At 28.1% G+C, this 21533-nt stretch overlaps 1 protein-coding gene across 5 annotated transcripts in view; it reads left to right on the top strand.

The window, feature by feature from the left end:
* LOC129959958 (homer protein homolog 2-like) overlaps positions 1–20585 on the top strand; it is a 267569-nt gene extending 246984 nt beyond the window's left edge. For 4 of the 5 annotated variants that reach the window (XM_056072885.1, XM_056072887.1, XM_056072884.1 and 1 more), the window contains exons 5-9: positions 3742–3863; positions 6548–6704; positions 8209–8328; positions 13225–13305; positions 17804–20585. In XM_056072885.1, the coding sequence (XP_055928860.1) occupies positions 3742–3863; positions 6548–6704; positions 8209–8328; positions 13225–13305; positions 17804–17989 (666 nt within the window). In that variant the 3' untranslated portion in view covers positions 17990–20585. The remainder of the gene's footprint in view (positions 1–3741; positions 3864–6547; positions 6705–8208; positions 8329–13224; positions 13306–17803) is intronic. The other variant, XM_056072886.1, reaches the window with a different exon arrangement.
* Positions 20586–21533: the final 948 nt, after the last annotated feature.

Here is a 21533-nt window from a genome sequence, read left to right as displayed (position 1 = left end):
GTACTTTTTTATATATAATTCAGAAATCAATGCTATTCTGCCTGCATTTTTTTTGTAAACATTTTATTTATTCGATCCCTCTATATCAACTGCATAAATTTTTTTTTATTTAATTTGGATATATATATATATATATATATAAAATTTAGGATTGTTCATTTCACTGTGGCAGTGTTTTTTTATGGGAGGACCTAAATTTTAATAGTATTTAGTTGATTGTTAAAAATTAAAAAACATTATTTTTGAAAATCAACAGAATAGTTTCCTTCCTAACGAGCAATAATCTGTGATATTCTATTCATATTTCTATTTTTTTTTCCTTTTGTATTTTATTTTATGATTTCTGTAAACTTATTGTTATGTATAGATATATAATTCGCCTATAACGAACGCTTTCGATAGAACTTCATCCGGCGAGAGGTTATTGTGTGAAGGGTTTCAAAGTTTCAGACGGATTCATCATGTATCATTTTACTCAAAGAAGGAATGAAATGGCGGGGAGGCAAACTAGGCAAATAGGCAAATTCTTGCCCTTCACTTTTTATAACTTTTAAAAGATTCAAAAATAATCGATACATTTTTTTTTGATATAGTTTAATTACATTTTCTAAACTAAGCACACAAATATTTTGCTACTAACAGAATTAAGTGATATTAATATAAGCAGTGGTGTGTGTGTGTGTGTGTGTGTGTGTGTGTGTGTGTGTGTGTGTGTGTGTGTGTGTGTGTGTGTGTGTGTGTGTGTGTGTGTGTGTGTGTGTGTGTGTGTGTGTGTGTGTGTGTGTGTGTGTGTGTGTGTGTGTGTGTGTGTGTGTGTGTGTGTGTGTGTGTGTGTGTGTGTGTGTGTGTGTGTGTGTGTGTGTGTGTGTGTGTGTGTGTGTGTGTGTGTGTGTGTGTGTGTGTGTGTGTGTGTGTGTGTGTGTGTGTGTGTGTGTGTGTGTGTGTGTGTGTGTGTGTGTGTGTGGAGAGAGAGAGAGAGAGAGAAATCCATCCATGACGGTATATTTTCGTAAACTTTGATTTTCGGTGGAAAAGTTTCTATGTATCATGTAAAAATTTCTGCATATCGAACAATATTTTGATATGAAAAATTTATATATTCCAGTCATAAAGCGTCCGTTGATATCATTCAAACGAAGGAAATTAACTTGTAATAAGAATCGGCGTAAAAGTTTTATCTAATATAACTGAAATTTGCGGGAGATCAGACATTTACGGAAAGCAATAAACACCTGCCGGTAGGGATTGCAATACCGGACCAAAATTTCAATACCGGTATTCGGTATTTTTTAAATCTTAATACCGGGATACCGGTTTTAATACCGGTATTAGAAATTTCAGAAAAAGAAAGAAAACACAGGTGTTTCTTTGTTTTATTTGCCAGTTTTATAAGAGAGTGTAAATGTCACAAAAAATAATTTATAACTTATAAATTATAACAGTATATAATCACAAAAAAAGTAAAGAAACATCTTATTTATTTAAATCACAAAAAAGTGTAAACATCAATATTCAGTCTGTGGTACTTTTACAAAGTTTTGAAATGTGATCTTAAAAAACATAATGCATCAATTGTACTGTCATTAAGCCTGAAAACTAATTTTGAGTAAAAATTACCAGCTGTCGAAAACGCTCTTTCGGCATCTACGCTAGTTTGTGGTACTGTTAGCAAGGCGCGATATATTTCCAAGTATTTATCTCTAAATCCCTTATCTTCAAATAAAATAAATCGATTTCTCGTCGGATGATTTTGGATATAGCTGATTTCTGTATTGTATTTTGGTTCGTTTAATTTTTTTTATTTATCGCTCATTCTAATTTTTGTTCAAGAGACAATTCCTTTTCACTGTCGACAGTAGTGACATCATAATCTTCGATAATTGAACCGAATTCTTCTGAATGTGGATAGGTTTGTGGGTAAAAAATTTTAAGAAAATTTACTCTAAACTTAATCAGATTTGAATTGGTTATTTTCTTTTCTTCATTTTCATTTTTAAAATCATTATAATTATGTAAATACCATAAGACATTTTCTATTTCGGTATGCCTATCTTCTGTGCGATTTTTCAATGTAATATATAATTCTTTAGATAGTGATGTGTGCTGTTCTTTTAATGACTGCAACATGAAATTTATTGTTGCATTAGCTGTTAATAAATTAGAATCTCTCAGACATAATGCCTCAATAGTCAGTTTTATTGGAAGTAGAGCTGATATAGTTCTGGATATTAAGTCGAATTCACTATCTGAAAAATTAATTTACAGGTTTAAGTCGATTATTGGATATTTGGATTGGATTTCTCAGTTTCAAAAATCATTCCATCATTAGGAGTAAACTGTTCCACCGTGTTTTAGAATCTAATATTAACATATATTCTGTTTTATTTTCAGTTAGTATATATTTTAGTAATATATCTTTTTAATAGGGGAACGTTTAAATATCTTAACAATTTTTCGAACTTTATAAATTATAGGAAGCATTTCTTGATAGGTTAATATTTCATCCTCATTAGCAATATCTTCTTCAACAATTACATTGTCATTATCTTCATTGTCAATATCACTCTCACTCTTACTATTTTCAAAGTTGGAATCCGAAATTTCTATATCCACAGTATTTGGATTCTTCTGTTCTTTATTTTTTTGATATAATACATCTATTACTCCTAAACTTTTTTCATAATTGTTGCCCCCATCAGTCGTTATGGTTACAATATTTTCTTTGAGGGATAATCAATGTTTCACTAATTTAGATTTAAGCAATTAATTAAGCCATTAATTAGCTAATTAATTTCGCCCGTTTGGGAGACAAAAAAACAAAAACGTATACTATTTTGCTATGTTTCGCGATACCTGAACATATAGTGGAGACAATTTTAAAAATTTCTAGTAAATACCGAAAAACCGGTATTTCAACTTGTGAATACCGGTATCACGAAATTGTACAAATGGCTCGAAATACCGGTATTCGGTATCCCGGTATACCGGTATTGCAATCCCTACCTGCCGGTGAGTCAGTCATATGTTATTCTTAGCTTCTGTTCTGCGAAATCTTTTCCAACGTGCGGCGAAGTTTTTACTTTAAATTCAGTTTGGTTTTAGATTCCTTATAGTGAGTGTGCCTCCCTAAACAGAAATCTTTAAATATGAAAGATAAACTCGGCTTAGTAAAAGATATAGAAAGTGGAATTTAAAAAAATAAAGGCGAGTCAAAATAATATTATATTTTAACAAATACATATTCTGGCAAAATTTTTATTTATGTGGTTTGTAAAATTAATTTTCTTTGTAATTTCTTTTGAAAAGAAATAATGAAATTTTCAATACATATTTCTGTATATTGAAATTTCTAAGTATCGAAAGGAAATACTAAGTATATCCAGGAAATTTCATGTTGGTATAGAGAATTTATAGGGTTGATATATTGAATATTTGTAAAAAGGATTGCATTTGATCGCCTGTAATTCTTCGAAATGCGAAATAATATTGATTCGAGATTTCATATATATACCTCATCATTGCCATTTTTGAGATATTTTGAATAATACACCAATTAGCACTTAATATCTTATTATGACTGTTGATCATTGAATTGAATACATTTTTTTAATTCTAGTCTCTTTAATTAGCTTATACTCTTAAAGAATTTACCTGAGTATTAAAATATTATTTATAATTTTTATTTATATTCTTCAGATGTGTGTTTTTCTAGTCTCCTCATATTAATACTTTTGTTTCCAGGCCACTGATAGCCCTAAACATCAAAACAAAGATAAAACATCTGTTGCGAGTTTACCGCAGTCTACTGTTGAAGCACAACTGCGTTATGAAAATGATCGCCTCAAACTAGCTCTTGCTCAAAGGTTTGTATATTTACATCTTCCTTCACAAAGTGTTTTGAAATCTGTGGGAATTATTTTTTTGTCGGTAGAATGTATCATTACATAGGGCAACTAGAATATAAATCTTGAATCTTTGTCCCCCATTCTATTCAGAGCATAAATAATTTTCTTATTCTTTCAAATAAATCTGAAAAGATGGCGATGGAAAGCAACATTTTTCGTTACATAAATCTCAATGAATAAATGATTAGCAGTATACAGGGTATTTCTAAAAAGATGAGACAATCTTCAAGAGTATGTCAAGCATACAGAAAGAAGTCATCTTTATAATAGAACACTGGATGCCAATCGCAAATAAAGGAGGTACTACTACCGGCAGCTCTAAGTCAGTGGATTAAATAAAAGAAACGGGTACTCTAGATAAAATGCACTACCGATTTAATGAAATAAAAATTTACAACGCCCCGCAACCTGAAAGGTGAATAACAGTTATATAAGTTATACTATGAACAGCTTGACCGAAACGATAATGGTAAATAGTATGCAGTACCGATAACAACCTTTGGAGTGTTTAAAATAAGTGTTCAAAGGACTCGTCCCCCAAAACTAATGTAATTCCTTCAGTTGTGTTGTTTAGTTATATGTATAAATAAATATTATAAATTTATATTCCATTAAACCTGTGTTTTACATTGTAACAGATATCCCTTCCTCTTTTATTTAATTCAATGACAAAAAGCTTCCCCATGTTATTTTATAAAAAGGCTTTGTTTATCCCATGATTTTTAGATGCACTCTATATAACTGAATAAAAAGATATTTTAATGTTTAATTGCTTTGTTTGTGGTAATTCTTTCTGCAAAAGATGAGAAAATAAAAAGACTGCATTTGGAAAATTCGCATTCAGCGCTCTTAAAATTCCATCGACAATATGCAGTGTTTATTTAGGAACATCACAAATGTTGAAAAACTGTATTGATTTTTAAGAGATTGAGATATTGAAAAGTACTAAGCCAATGGATAAGACATTGGCTATAACTGAAAATCACATTTTTCAAAGTAAGCAACATAAGTGTTAATATTACTGAAGTAATCCATATACTATTTTCGGCATATTTATCTTCAAAATTAATACATCTTTTTTTCACTCTTCTCCTCCCAACCCCACATCAAATAATTTAATGAATTGTTTGGTAATTTTTATATTTACTTTGAAAATGCAAATCTTTTTAGTTCATAGTCATTTTTATAACCTTTGCTTTGTTAAACTATATGTTAATTAGTTACCTTAACTTTAGTAATATTAAAAATATATTGAATTCCGTTTATTACTGATATATAGAGTCAATGATGAATTATTATCCTACAACGAATCACTTTCTGTGATAAAGTATAACATTCTACTTAGTACCCCTTTTCAAAAAAAAAAAAAAAAAACCCTTATTTATATCAAAAGTCTTCTTTGTAAAATATTAACGAAGATCATAATTTTTTGAATGCCAGATTACTTTAAAAAATTATGAACTAATTGCCATTTGTTTTTTAATTCTCATGCATAGGCTCATAGGAATGAACACAATTTAAAGTAAATTAAATTATGTTAGAAGAACGAAATGTAATATGAATTGTACATATGGCAGAGAAATCTGGTTTGAATCATTACCAACCTGTATGTCTGAATATTATATAAATTTTAGAAAGTTATATGGTGCACAGTATTTTTTGTCGATTGTTTTGAATTTTTGATTCCGGTCATTTTATTTAAAAATAATTGCTTGTAACATTTTATTGCTCGTCTTTTCTCTGTAGAGACGTTAGGGAATTGGAGGCATTACACCAACTTGGATACAGTTTTCTTTTCATTCGTTTAGACATAATTTAACCAGTTAACTGTTTCGACCTCTTCGGAAAATGCATTTCTAAATTGTGTTTCAAAAATTTAGCGATGATGAGTAAACTCGTTAAACACAGGGTATGTGTAATATGAAATTATGTTGTAATGAAATGACTTTTATTTTTTTATTTTAATAATCACATTTATTTATTTACTTAAGCTAACATACATTTTTTGCATATGAACGAAAAGAAATATAAAAAATTAATTTATTATTTTAATTTGCTGTTAAAGAATGGTAGTGAGCAAAGCAGGATACAACACATAATAATCTTTTATTTGTACCTTTGATTTCGACTTGGCTTCCAAATATTTTAAACATCTTGAAATGTACGAATATGTTTGAGTTTTTACTAAAATTGTAATTCAAGCTGCAAATTGTCACTAATTTTGTTTCCTGACTAATAAACTCGTCATAACACAAAATGTTGTACTTTACCCATGACGTCAAAAACGGTTAACTGGTTGATTATTAATCTGTAAAGTAAGCTTCAAACTGAAGAAAAGTACCTTCATGTTTTGGATAGAAATTCAATTCAATTCATTACATATTAAAGACGGTTCAACTTAACATCATTCATCTATTATAACAACATCAAAATATCTATCCCTACTCCTACATATTCACTATAAAACATTTATAATAATTATTTGCAACAATCTCTGTTATCTTGAAGTATTTGAAATTTGCCTATCAGAGATCATTGTAATGTGCAATAATTTATGTACTAATCAATACTCAATGTATATTAAGATGATAACTATTTTTTTTATTATCTTGCCAGCAATTAAAATTCATTGCATATTTCAGCTCCGCTAACGCAAAGAAATGGGAAGTGGAATTGCAAACTTTGAAAAGTAACAATGCTCGCTTAACAGGTGCACTGCAAGAAAGTACTGCCAATGTTGAAGAGTGGAAGCGCCAACTTCAGGCTCTAAAAGAAGAGAATACAAAAATGAAGTCTCGAGTTAGTTTGCACATTTTTTTTTATATTCTACTTTTGTTTAATTTTCCAATTAAAGTTTAGATTATAAAATTTTGTTTTCCTATAAAAATTTATGCTTGCTGATTTTGAGTATGTAATAAATTACTCTCCTACATAACTTTGAGAATTATATTTCATCGGATTTTTAAAAGTTTAAAAATCTAAAAATCGCTTGGTTATAGGTGAAACTAATAGCCTTTCTTAGAAAAAGATGTATGATGAATTCTGATTTTTAAATGAATTTCGGTCATTTCTTCAGTTTCTCGCACTTTACTGAAAACACACTTTACTTACTTTTATTTCTCCCACTTTACTTATCCTTAGTACTAAAGTACTAAGAATGAACTCTCATCCTTAGTACTTACTCATTGTAACTTTCTATTTCCGTCTTTAAATGAATTGTTTAATTCATAAATGAATTTTTTTTTACCCCAGATTTGGAAAATTCTACTAAATGTTAGATGTCCATTTGAATATATTAACAAATTTGTAGAATCTTATTTGTCTACCATGTTACAGCTTATCTATGAATTATTCTTTTGTGCCATGTCGTATTTAAAAATTATGTCAAGTCGATTTTAAAACTTTGCTTGAAGATTTTTTTTTCTTTTGATGGTATTTACAAAAGATACATGTATTAAGTAGTTATTTAAAATAAATGTATTAAGCAGTTATTGTAATACATGTATACATACAACTGTACATGTTGAAATGTCTACAAAAATACCATACTAGTTATTTAAACTTAAAGAAAGTATGATGCTTTCCTTTATTTTGAATGTTTAGTTGTATATGCATTTTATTTGCATTATTCTTTAGAATGCATTTTGTTAATTTGAAAATTTATATCTGAATACCCATAAATCCATTGGGTTTTTTTACCTTCTTTTATAGTATAATGATTACTGAACTTTTTATACTATGGCAAGTTTCCAGTTATTTTATTTCTTTGAAATGCCAAAAAACATTAATAATTTAAAGTCATTTTTTCACGATAAATGTATTGAAAAATATTAAAACTTTAATACATTCTTAAGAGACATATTCATTTCATTTAACTTTTAAGATCTTATGAATCTGTTGTTATAAAAAAAAACTTGTTCATAATGGTATTTTGTTTGTTTGTTTGTTTTGCAAATGCTAATATTTATTAAAACTTTTACATCAATTTTTTTCTAATCAACTTATGATGGATTTACTAACATCACAATGTAAAATTTTCTCTTATAGAAAGTTTCCTTGGAAAATATTTATAAAATTATTCCTTAGGTGTAACCCTTTAAATTAATTTTAAATTTTAAAAGTTCATTAAATTTTCATACGTAATACTAACTTGTTATAATCATTCAATGATTTAAGATAATTTGCAGTTTATGCTTATTGATGCTTGATTATTTAATTTATTTTTCTTGTCATAATTTGTACTTGAATCAACTCATTGCTTGTAGTTCTGTATCTTTTGTTAATTCAGTTTTAATTGTTGCAGGTGCTAGAGCTAGAAGCTAGCCATGGAAATCCTGAAGCAATAGCTGAGCTTCGAAAAGAGATTGGTACTTTACGATCCAAAAAGGAATCTCTTGAAGAACAAGTTAATAATAAAGATAATGTAGGTGATGGTTTTATTATGAATGAATATTTGCTATTTATAATTTATATTCCTTTTGGGCATTTATAATTTATTTCCTATAATTTATATTCCTTTATAATTTATACAGTTATGCTTTTACTTTTTGGAGTAATTGTGTGTAACATATGATTTCAGCATTTATCCTTATCTACAAAATATAATTTTTATGTATTGCATAATAATTGTAAAAAAGGGTTTGTAAAAAAATCATTAATTGATTATTAATATAAAATTGTTTTTTGCAGTTTATTTCCATACCAATATTACGTTTAAACCATTCTAATTTCCTTTATTTTTGGCGCAAAAATCATTCATTCCTTTGATATCATCTTTCTAAATTCTAAATATCTTTTCCTTTTTTTTGTTGAGATTTTAGAATTTTACATTTTTATCAGCATTTCTACTAAGAATAATTTATTGCCTTTCTGTTTTTTCACCCTTTAGTTTTACAATAGTTGAAAAGAATAGCTTCGTAATAAAGCACAAGATAAGTAGGCTCTCACTTTTCTTAAACTATAGAACAAGTCACATAATACTTGTAGTACTTGTGAAAAACGCCCTTCACTCAACCATTACAACTATAGTGAATCAACTTTTATGGAGATGAAGGATATTAATTAGGAAAGCAAATATTTATGAATATGTAACTTCTTGAGCTTATCTTCCACATCTTTGCTCTTTATGCTACGGATTTTGTTTATTGTTGTAATTTTAAATGCTTTTGAAATTTTTACTTTATCTAATATTTACAGGGCTGATTTATTTTAGAACATTTCAAGTCTATCAACATATATGTCATGTGCATCTTTACCCTTTGTCAGAAATATTGCAACTAAATACATCTGAAGTGGGCATGTATTCAAGGTTGTCCCTGTTCAGAGGAGTAATCAAATGTCTTTACTTGGTATAATGCGGAAATCAAATAAAGGCATTCCTCTCTATATCTATATTGAATTTTGATCCTAACAGCTCTTATATAACTTCAAAACAAAATGTTAATCCAACAATTATATCCTAGTTCCGTTTAACAGAAGGAAATATTACATTTCAATATATAATATTTAGAATGAGCAAAATTTAAATGAAATCCTTGATACATCATCCTAATAAAAAAATAATTAGATTATAAGATTTATAATTTACAGCTGCCAAAAAAGTTGTTTAAAATACAGTTTTTAAAAAGTTCGGGTTTAATCAAAATTATATCTCTGTTAAAAGATATTTCAATTTCAATCCTAGAAAACCATCAATGTGAACGTTTATGGTTCTTTGTAATATGTTTACTTACTGGTATTAAATTCATCGAGTAATTCATCACCATCCTAGAATAGTTGTAGAAAATCATTTCATCGTGCGTATATTCATCACATGCCCATTTTTCTCTTAAAAACTATGTGCTGAGGGTGCTATAATTTAAGTGAAATCTCCTGTTTGTAAGTAAATAAGGTCTTATCTATAAAAGAAAGATGTCTGAAATTCGTAATTGAAGATAGTTATTGTGCAAAAATGACGCATATCTGAATATTAACCAATGAAATGTGTATTATAATGTAATATTATTAATCATAATTTTCGAAATTTAAATAGAACAGTCCTTCATAAAACTTAAAGAGTAAGAATATGATGTCTGAACTTTTGAATGTGCACACTCATGGTATGGAATGTACAAATTTGGTTATTTATCCTAAGCATGATCATGCACTCATTTCTATCTCTTTTCTTATATTAGCATTCCGCACAATAAAATTTTGTTAAATATTGCACGGAGCTTATAAGAGGTTTTAATAATGGAAAAATTATGCATATAACAGCAAGCGAGCCATCCGAGACATGTATTTATTTGGCAGTACATTTATTGCAGAAAATTGTATGATACTGGAAGCAAAAATAATTCCGAAATTCTCATCGATTATTATGTCTCTGATGATTGTTCATTGAATAACAACAACTACAAAAAAATTAATCTGGTTTTCCTCTCCTGTAACGAAAAAGTATTTACGTTATATTTTATACTTCTCTGTTACCTATATTGTTTGTAATGATACTATAACTAAAATGTGCATTTTGTAAACGATCTAAAGTGTAACGTTTCTGCCATGTTTTACTGTATTTTGTAGAACAGAATATCAGTTATTATTGGTTTGATAAATTCTTGATCAATTTTTTACCGTATTTTCGAATGTGAGGTTGGATTAAAAACTAGTTAAATTGAATGCATAGTCACTAGTTAAAAATAAATTATGTTACATATGGTTTGAATTTTTTTTTATAGTCATATTTTTTCTGTGCAAGATTTTGTAGTAATAAATATAAGGGAAAATTTGTTTACTCCAAATATAAACATTAAAGAAAAGAAAAAGATTGCAAAAGGTACCATTAGAAACTAAAGCAGTTAGTAATATCAAATATTTGCGAAATAAAAATGTATTCGGGTTTTCTCTTAATTATTGATGTTTTTAACAAATATTTCAAGAATTTTATGGCTAATATTTCAGGAACAGGGATATTTAATCTATGATATAATAATTTAAAAGAAGTCGAATTGAATAACATTTTTCAATGCACAAATTCTTATTGCGAGAGAAGGTAATTTGAGTCGTCATTGTATATTTTACTAAACCTAAGCAAGTTATTATTGATTTTTAAACTTTATATATGAATGCTCACTTTACTCAACTATCAAATTTCTCATTTTTTTTCATTGCTGTCATTAAACCTGTAACATTTTTTAATGTATTATGTACAATTAAACACAATATGTTACAAATTTTACAGAAGCTGCTTTGTTCAAATATATCAATTTGATATCCAATAACAAGAATAAATCGATTTATATGCTTCAGTTTACTATAAATTTCACTTGCATAAATGGGAATAAAGATTTTTGGAATACAAGTGTGAAAGTGACTGCTTCTAAGTTACAGTCGGATGATGAAAAATAGGCTTTATTATAAGCAATCCTTAAAATAAAGGAAGATTATCATAAGTATTTGAATAACACTTTTCGCCGCATTTGGCAATTACTAGAGATTCATTTTCTCAAAAAGATATTTCTTTGGCTTGTACCAAAAAAAAAAAAAAAAAATATGATAGATAGACAACATTGTGTGTGTAACAAAAATCGTTATAGACAGCAAATATTTTATGCTTTGAACAAATTCTGTTTGCAAATACTATTTTTACATATATGTATCAAATACCATGTACTAAAATTTTTGGCATGGTGTAGAAGAGGATTTGTGAGCTGATTATCAATGGTAATGGAAATTTTTCTTATTATCATAATATTTTAGATTTATTTCAGTGCTCCTTTGATTTCAAAACAATTTAGGTAAATTTTTTTTCACATTTATATGGAATATTCACATATTTAGTTTTGCCTGCTTCTTTTATAATGGTATATTTTTTCATAACATAAACAAACAAAGTAATCTTTTCATGGGAGGACATTGGAAGGTACTGAACCTGTTACAATTTATGCAGTACTCATTTTTCATTCTCAAAATTAACATCCATTAACACAGGATCGTTCATCTATTAATTTGAAACATGCTCTTATAGAGCACGATGTAAAAATAAGTAATGCATAATGCCTATATATTCATGTACATAAGTCGTTTTATGATTTTCTGTTACAAGATACATCAAGAGTCAATTTTTAAATATTATATTGAAGTGTAAAAAATTCATTATAGAAGTGCTTTATCGTTTTAGATCAAGCAATTTCAAAAATTAACACTCGTAAGACTGTTTCAGAATTATGAATTGCTACTTTTGAAATGATTATTTATACTTTTGCATAATTGTTTTCTTACCTAAATATTATTTCTGAATTCAAATTTAATATTATTATAAAATATAATTTAAACATAATTCGCTATAGAATTTTGGTTTCAAAATATTTGTCAGCATTGTTGTTATCAAATCCAATAACTGGCGAAAAAGCAAGATTAACATGGCTGTAACATGATATCAGTGTTGATGTAAATGCAATTGCACCAGTGTCGTCTTTATATCCCGTATAATTTTGCATCAGTGTCCCATATAATTTTTAGTCTAGGATACTTAAAAATTTATGATGCTAATATTAAATTTTGAATCAAAATATTTGAGTGTGATTTAAAATAAATGAAAAATATTATTTCTGCTTGTAACTATACAGATGTCGATATTGCAATTTTACATAAACATTGTTACAAAAATAATTATTTCTCAAATGTAATCTTGAAAATTATATAGATGAAAAAAAGATAGTGGAAACTAGCTTGCAAAATAATAAAGTAATGATCATCAAACAAGTTTTTTTTTCCCTCCTTAAATTTATTTTTTGTTGGATCATAATTATTTGTTTCAATAGTTTCATAGATTATAAAAGAATTCCATTATGAAGATCCTTAATATCCATGCTATTTTTCTCTGTTAAATCTTGCCTCTCCTCTTCTGTCTGTCTTTCTTTCCTCTCTTTCTACACAGATGACATCTAGTTCTAATATGGTTACCATGTAGTTTCAAGCATAAGATATTAATCTGACAGATCATAATGAATGGCCAATATAAATTTGAAGGTGCCTATGTACTTAGTTTCATTTATCGTAGTGCAGTTTGTTTGTTTTTTCCCATGCTTAATATATGTTTGAATCGAATAATGCACCAAGTGATGATTAGTGTTAAATTTTAATAGAAAATAACTAGAATGAATAATGTAGCTGGGATTTCAGTTTAGACAGTTTTATTTCCTTATTTCTTTTATTTGTGTTTTTTCAAGATTTCCCAAGTGTTGTATACACTACATACAAGACATAAAAAAATGCATACAGTACAAATAAGTACATATAAGAAATGTATTAGAATCATTAACTAGTTGTTTTTAATTAGGAACTGGAGCAAATGAGAAAAAGGGTTGATGATAGTCAACAAGGACAATCTGCTAGCCAGAAAGTAGAAGACAAACTTAAAGTAAGACGATTGTTTGAATATATCATCCTTTAAATATGTCTTATACATATATTGCTTAAATTTAATTGAGAAATTAATGTACCCACTCCTGAATCTTAACAGCAGTCTAAAATGTTTTTATTATCCATAGAAATTTTTTCAGTCATAAGTCAAACCAGTCATTACAGCACATCATCAAAAAAAAAAAAAAGGTTAAGTTTTTTCTTCCCAATTAGGTTAAATTAAATAGTATGATTTCTTCTCATCAACGACTGCCCAATATATGTCTTTATGATAAGGCTTTCTGCGCATAACTATTAAGTAATTACTTAATGTATTGCCACTTAATAAATATGTATGTGGTGAACATTCTCTTAGTAACAAAATATCAAACTTGGCATATTTATTTTTGAAATTGATAGTAAAAAGGCCGAACACATTTAAATTATTAAATTGGGCTGTATATTTTAGGTAGTGTTCGATTAATACCCTCTACCCCTTAAAACTCGTGTATGACTAGCTTAAAATGTACTTCATTCATTTTTCCATGTAAAAACATTATTTAGAGAAATTTGGAAACAGCATTTTCTTACCTTGTCATTTAGTTGATTGTTGAAGTTGCTTTTATTATGCTTTATCCATTAAAAGATAGAGTAAATTCATTCTTCCTTTTATCATTTGCATGATTTGAGCATTCTAGTGGATCATTTATGAAACAAAAGCGCATGTTAAATAAATTATATTTTTAAAGATTTAATTGTTAAATAAATATTGATTTTGTTCTTTTAATAAATAAACAAAATAATAAACTTTAAAAGATAGGAAAAGATTAAAGTAACTTTTAAGCTTTCGTTGGTTTATTAAATATATTTATCAAAATAACTGTACCTGGAACCTTATATTACTTGAAAATCATTAAACTGATGCTCACTAATACAAGAAATAAGAATAAATCAAAATAAAATTTAAATATACTGTGGTCATTAAAAACTTACCCAATATATGAACCTCTATCGGCTTATCCTCTCAACCAATTGAGATTGAATTTCAGATATTTAAAGGTATGCGCTCAGTGATGATTTAAAGCAATAGATTTCTCATAGTTACAATGAATTTCGAAATTTTCGAATGGCAATGCCGAATTATTATTTTTTCCCTCCTGCGAAAATCAATCATCGCATTGGAAAATCAAAAAAATGGCGTTAGAACGATACACGTATCAATGATAAGAGAGGAGAAGGTGGGGGGAGGGGCACTTTTGTTTTAGTTTCATTGTGCACATCTTCGTAGACGTTAATGCATTGCATATGGGAGATTGTTGACAAAAATAAGTAATGTAGCACCACAGGAGCACTGTATAACTTCTTGTTTTAAGGCATCTTTCTATTTTAACTAATCTCATGGATTTTATATATACACATAGATTTCGGATAACCCCATAACCAAAAATTCGTCTGAGAACGAGAATTTTCATTATGCATATATTGTTACAGTGTCATTTATGATCTTTCAATTCTCTAATCAAACTGCACAGGCAAAAAGAGTATTGTAGTTTAAATTTGTTTCTCTACACTCGTAACCGTGAGAGCTCTATTGTTTTAAATCATCACAATTTCTGAAATTTCTTTTTGAACATCGAGGAATGCTTTTTTCTATGACTTCCTTGTATATGTACAAACCTATAAATTTTTATTTGTAAGCGAAAGCGTCCCCCCTCCTTTTAGATTATATTCATAAACGTAACGATGTGTAAATAGAAATAGTGTTATAAATAGTAATATGCAGCTCAAGTTTTGAATACTAGCATTTTTATACATCATAAATACAAAGAAAAAGTATTTTTATTGGTATAGTTATTGTCAAAGTAGTTTATATCGTTAAAATCAGAACATAACATGTGCAACTGGGACACCTGTTTGGGAGTTTTGTCTCCTGATCACAATTACGAATTCATTTGAAGAGAAAATTTAAAATTATTAGAAATACTGCTGATTGTCTCAGAATTTATATAACCACCGTTTCCATTTACCCCAAAATATTCTTTACAATTTTTCAATAAAAGTACATTCTACTTAATGGGATATCACATATGAATTAACATAACTATTTAATATCTTCAATTTGGAATAATGTATAATCATTATATCCCTAATTCTGTGGGGAAAATTCGGGAAATCAAACTGTATAAAACAGAAATGACCGAATGTTATGAGACACAAAAATTAATCTAAGATAAGAAGTGCACTAAAATATAATAAGGACTAGCATTTTAGTTTAATAATAGAAAGTTCGGCTCTCAGTTCAAGCGGGCAGTTCAATCTCCGATTCAACTTATTTTTCTCTGTCTGAGGAAGTCTACTTAAGAGATAGAACTGGTAAAATAATTTTTATCTGACTCTTGAGATCCCAAACTATCACCAACCACTAAAAGAAGAATTATTCAAACTAGTACTCTTCAAACTCTAGTACTTCAATATAATTTATCAAAATATGCTTATTTGTTCAAATATCAACCATCAATGAATGGTACGAGATAAGTTCAATCTCCACATCCTCCATTCCTTATTGGGAAAAAAAAAATGTGGAACATCTTCTTTCGATTCCTCCCTTAACATTACAATTTTTTTCTTCCTTAATTTTCTTATAAAAAATATATACTATAGATTTAATATCACTTTCTGCAGTATAATAAATTATTCCAAATGCATTAAAAATACAATTTTTTTATTATCGTAGTAAAATGCTCCCATCTCACGTTGACAATTATCAGGGATAGTTGAGAACACTATCCTGTTTCTCGGTAGAAAGTGCAAAAATAAAAATTGAATCTTACTCGTAACCATTATATCCTACAGTCCAAGAAATACATTGCAACTTACTTTACAAATAACCGACGTAGGGAATGAATAATGGCACATGATTTTAGTTTTACTTTTTCAACATGGTTGCGACTAAAATAAATAAACGTTAGGAAAGAGCGCTGAAAAAAGCTGATGGTATTCTTCCTCTAGAAGGCATTAAACAAAGCACGTGATTGTCACTTCGCAAAGGCTTCTACAATGCATACTGTTGCCCAATTGTTTTTCCTGGTCCTATATTAAAAATGGCTGAAAAATTATATTTCTGGTACTCATTTGCATAAATATTGCTACTATTTTAAAGATTAAAATATTATAAAACTATATCAATCAAATAGGGTAGCGGTGGAATTTTCCAGTAGTAATGAAGTAATTAGTTTATCAAAAATTACTGTATAATATACTTAAAATGTAGATCAATGATTATGTATATCTTAAATTTGCAAATAATTTTTCAAAACATTATCTCTTAATTAAGTCGAATAAAAATTGAAAGGAATTCTTTCCATCCATTTTCTGATTCTATATTCAGAAATATAAAATTCTATTCCATATAAAATCAATTCTATTGGTTTTAAATGTTGTGCATTTTTCCTTAAACAATAAGAAGTTAACAGTAATCTATACTTTTAAGTTGGAAGAAGTTACTAATTATTTTCTGAGAGTATTTTATACTATGTTAAAGGTTCTTTCATGGAATAAATCAAATTTCACTTCAAATCAGTAGATATTCCATACCTCAAATTGAATACCGATTTTCATTCACCATTGTAAATTAAAACTGTTTTTCATGTCTCACATATTTTTCATAACTTTTAAATCTGAAATAATTTTTCTGTAATGTCTGTCTACTTTCACTTAACATTTCCTTTCCCCCTTTTTTTCCTTCCTAGTCATTTTCCTGCATGTTTCTCATATAATATGTTATTTGAAGGAGTATGAGCACATTAGTATAAAGTTATTTTAAAGAAATACAGTTATGAAATATACATTAGATAGTAAATCATAAAAATGTTTGAAGACCGGTGAAAATTATTTATGAAGATTCGAAAGTAAATTTTAATTAACTATGCGGAAATCTTTTTTGACAAGCTGAAATTGCTGACATTTTATTATTATTATTATTTTATGCATTTGTGAAACTATTTAATACATTATAGTTCAAATAAATTAGAACATCTGAAAATAAAGAAATTTGAAATCATTATCTTTTGTTCAAATATGTCGGTGGATTTCTTGGTTTCGAGCTAACTGTTTCTGTTAAATAGCGCTGTTCATTTTGTTTCATTGTACTAACCCTAAAATGTTCTCTCTACAGCTTAACTGGTGCTGCAAATTTACTTTGAATTTATAACTTCGTGTTTCACCTTATCAGCAGTCTTTTGTTATTTTGAGTATAAGATCGCAAATTACTGAGAAAAGTGCATTCCACTTTAATGAATTTCGTAAAACTTTTTGATGTTTTTGCTGAATTTTATAAATCATATGTCCTTATAAATGTTTTCACTCTGTATATTAATTTTTTTATAACACTGCATAATTTTTAAAGAATACCTTGAATATTATTCTCATTTAACAGTAATGTCTCAAACTTGAAATCTGATGTCTAAATAAATATAAAAATCTTGAATCTGTATGTCTAATAAAATATTTTGTTGCAGGTTCTGCTTGCAGATAATGAAGGTTTACGAAGCAGTGTTAGTCGATTACAAGAGCAGTTAGATACTACAAAGTCAAGTAACAAGGCCAAAAAAGGCGCCTTAGAACAACTAAACCAACGGCTGGCTCAAAAAATTCAAGAACTCAAAGACATTCAACATGAGATCTCTAATCTTTTGAACTCCTGATACTTGAACTCACAGTATCATGATATACTTCGATTCCCTTGGTCCCAAACCGTAGCTCCCAACCAAAAGAAAATCCATTTAGGCCCTTACTAAAGAAGCTTATCCTGCTAAAAAAAAAAAAATGCGTTTGAGAACTTGACTGCTCTGAACCCTTTGTTCACTTTATTTTTGAGGTTGATTTCACAGTTTGACCTGTAAAAACCAAAGATGTGCATTTTGTCATCCTTCTGGCACGTGAGCAAATTTTCAAGCATCACACAGTAACTGCTGTGCGTGTGCAAGTTCCTAAACAGAAATCTCTGCCTCTGTAGCAACTACTTTTACATTAATTTTTAGAATTCTTATATTAAATAAAACCGTTCTTAATCTCATTTATACCATTAAAATATCGATTTTTAACAAATATTTCATTGTTTTATCTTAAGTTTTTAAAATAAAATCGCTTTTCATATTTGTATTTTGTGTTCAGGCGAGTATGTTCCCCTTTTTATTTTTCATTTCTGATGAATTTTAGCAGTGTATAACTTCAAACCCTTTTCGCTTCATGAGCAGATAATGTAATCTGAATTATGCGTGTGTTGTTGTGAAATCTTTGAACAGTACTTCGTTTCTTCTGTAAAATAAAATTATTATAAAATCACCATGGTAAGCTATGTTTTCTGTCTTTTTGAAAGGATAAGAGAAGAAGAGAACTTTTGAAGAGACTAATGTATTTTCATCTATGTAATTTAATTTATATAATTCTCAATTGACCTTAGAATTTATTACTCTTAGAATGAATTTTAGTGTTGTTTTTTTTTACCTGCCGTATTATATGAAGGAACTCGAGTTTGCCCTCGTGTGAGTGTTGAGTGAACGAACAGTGGACTCTACCCTTACAGAGACTTCTTTCTGGAAGGGTATAAATTAGGAAGTCTATTGCTGATAGTTATAATGACCTTTTATAATGTAAAGGACTGTTTAATTGAATATAAATAAATCGTGGAAGAAATTTTTTGTTAAATAATGCTTAGTATTTTAAAGTTTCATTAATAGAGAGGCATATCCCCATTCAGTGGATATGATAGTGATCCTTACTGTCCACGTGATAAAAAAAATTATGTAGTGTTTTTACAGATTACAAATAAAATTTCTAATATATTTATATCTATTCCTTTAGATGTGCTCTCGATGAGAGTAAGGGAAAATATGTGGCAGCTATTCCACTTTAGGTTATATAGATGCTCAAAATTTTGTGATTTAGCATCACTTTTAAATATTCCACCATCATGAACATAGCTATATTATATCTCAGTATACTCCAAAATATATTAAATATTCGTTTTATGAATTATGAAATAGCTGTATATGGGAAAATTTAGGCGTATTTGTATTGAAAAAAATTGTGTTATTTCTTCCTGTTATCTGAGGGTTTAATGTTGTAATTATGTTGTTTTGTTTGCAATATTTGATTGTTAACAAACTTATTTTGTTGAATTTTCGTTTAAAATCTTTTGTTACAGCAATCGTATCAATTTGTTATGCTGGAATCTGATATACACCTTTACTATATTACCTATTTAACAAGTTAGTTATGTTGCTTCAAAATAATTCATAACTTTGGGAGCAAAATCCTTGATAAACAATACACAGATTATCAGTTTCTCAGAAGAAGAAAAAATGAGGATATTTTGCTTTATCTGAAATATTGATAAATTTAAAACTAATTGCTTATCTATCTGCTTCATATGTTGTCTGTTATACACATTCAGACCAGCCATGAAGCATAATGGACGCACATGCGTGTTTGAATGCCTAAAACATTTTGATTGGCTGATGTATTGAAACACTATAGTTAAGGATTGTTCCATGTGTTTTAGAATAGTATTACATCAGTGCCATTTTCAACAGAAAATAGTGGGAATGTGTTTTGTGGTAATTTCATCTTTCCTACAGTTACCCTTAGGTTATTCATCAAGTCTGAAGAAGACGGTGCTCTCTCCAGTTCACTGTGTGTTAATTCCTGCTGCAAATATTTGCACTGCCATTACAAATGACATTCTCATGTTTGTGCTAATAGATAGGTTACACTCTTAAAAACCAAAGTTCAATGTCTGTTTGTGATGATTAAATTAATACAGAATTAGGTTGATCATTTTTACAGTGTTTCCTAGATTTTAAAAGTTAGTTGAATGCTTATATAAACAACTGTCAATCTTCTTATGTGTTATACTCATTTGTTACATTTTATGTTATATTTTATAAAGAACAAATTTTCAATATTGGTTGTGAGTAGAATATCATCGAAATGTTTGTAAATAAAAAAAAAGTATCTGAAAGGAATCAACAGTATTATAAGGTTGATATGAGCCCTTATGGCTGTAACAGTTTTGAGATTATGCCTGTTTTATTTTAAATGCTGCTCTGTCTGAGATGTTTGAAAACTCAATGCAATAATGAAATATAAGCATACATATACCGCTGGGTATAATGTAAATTAAAATATATAGGCCCTTTGGGCATACAAGATCTGTATCAATGATGTGTTTTTAAATTTTAATTTTCTGCTGTATATTCATTATAGGACAAAATGAACATTATAATTTACTCTTCAAAAGTGTCTGTGTGTTGTTTTAACAAACCATTTCTTGAAACACAGAACTTAACTGTAATTTTTTTTTTTTAATTTGTGCTTTTCTTTACCAAAATTATAAGAATTATCCAATGGAAATAACAAATTCATTTTTAACTTTTAATCCTTATCAAAACTTAATGATCATAAATAAATATGTAATATAGCACTAAAAAATTAACAATCCGAAACATTTTGAATATAGAATGTTAAAGCAAAAAAAATTATTCACTCCCAGTTTTTACTTTGTGAAAGCTGTTGAATGCATTTTTTTATTAATTCTTTCAAGTGGGCTTATTAGCTGAACCGCTTATATTTAATGCATGGTTTTCGGTTTTTAAACCACTTAATAAAGACAAACATTTTTTGAGCTTTAAAAGTGTTCTTTCTTCATCGAGTGATTTAAAAACTGAATCAACATGTATTAAATACTTTGATAAACTGCCATGATTGAAAAATTTAAAGAAATTATATAATTGCTTTTTAAAAACACGGTATTTGTCTACGATATCAAATTTTAAAAAACATCTTTGTAGAACTGCAAACACTTAAATCACACAATGAATTCGATAAAAAGGTTTATTTTCAAATTTGAATAGTTCATACATTTGCTGCTGTGGATTGATGAAACAAATTCCTAAATACTACAATATTTAATAATTTTTTTTTCACATATGAAATTGAACATAATATTTAATTGTCACTTGAAGTAAATGCCATGAAATCATAGTTAAAATGGTTTTTTTTTTTTTTAATATTCAAAATATATAAAGACGTAATTTAATATTTAGAAGGAAAAGTTGCCATATTATTTATAAAAATCGGAAGTACTGATAGAAATATTTAGGTATCGTACATACAATCTCTAACCAATTAAACGCACCTTTTTTGTAATATATCATTATTTAAAGGTAGTATGTAATAACTGTGTGT

This window comes from Argiope bruennichi, chromosome X2, assembly GCF_947563725.1.
Source record: "Argiope bruennichi chromosome X2, qqArgBrue1.1, whole genome shotgun sequence".
Classification (NCBI taxonomy): domain Eukaryota; kingdom Metazoa; phylum Arthropoda; class Arachnida; order Araneae; family Araneidae; genus Argiope; species Argiope bruennichi.
The sequence above is the reverse complement of the archived record's forward strand: the minus strand, read 5'-3'. Positions and strand labels throughout refer to the sequence as shown.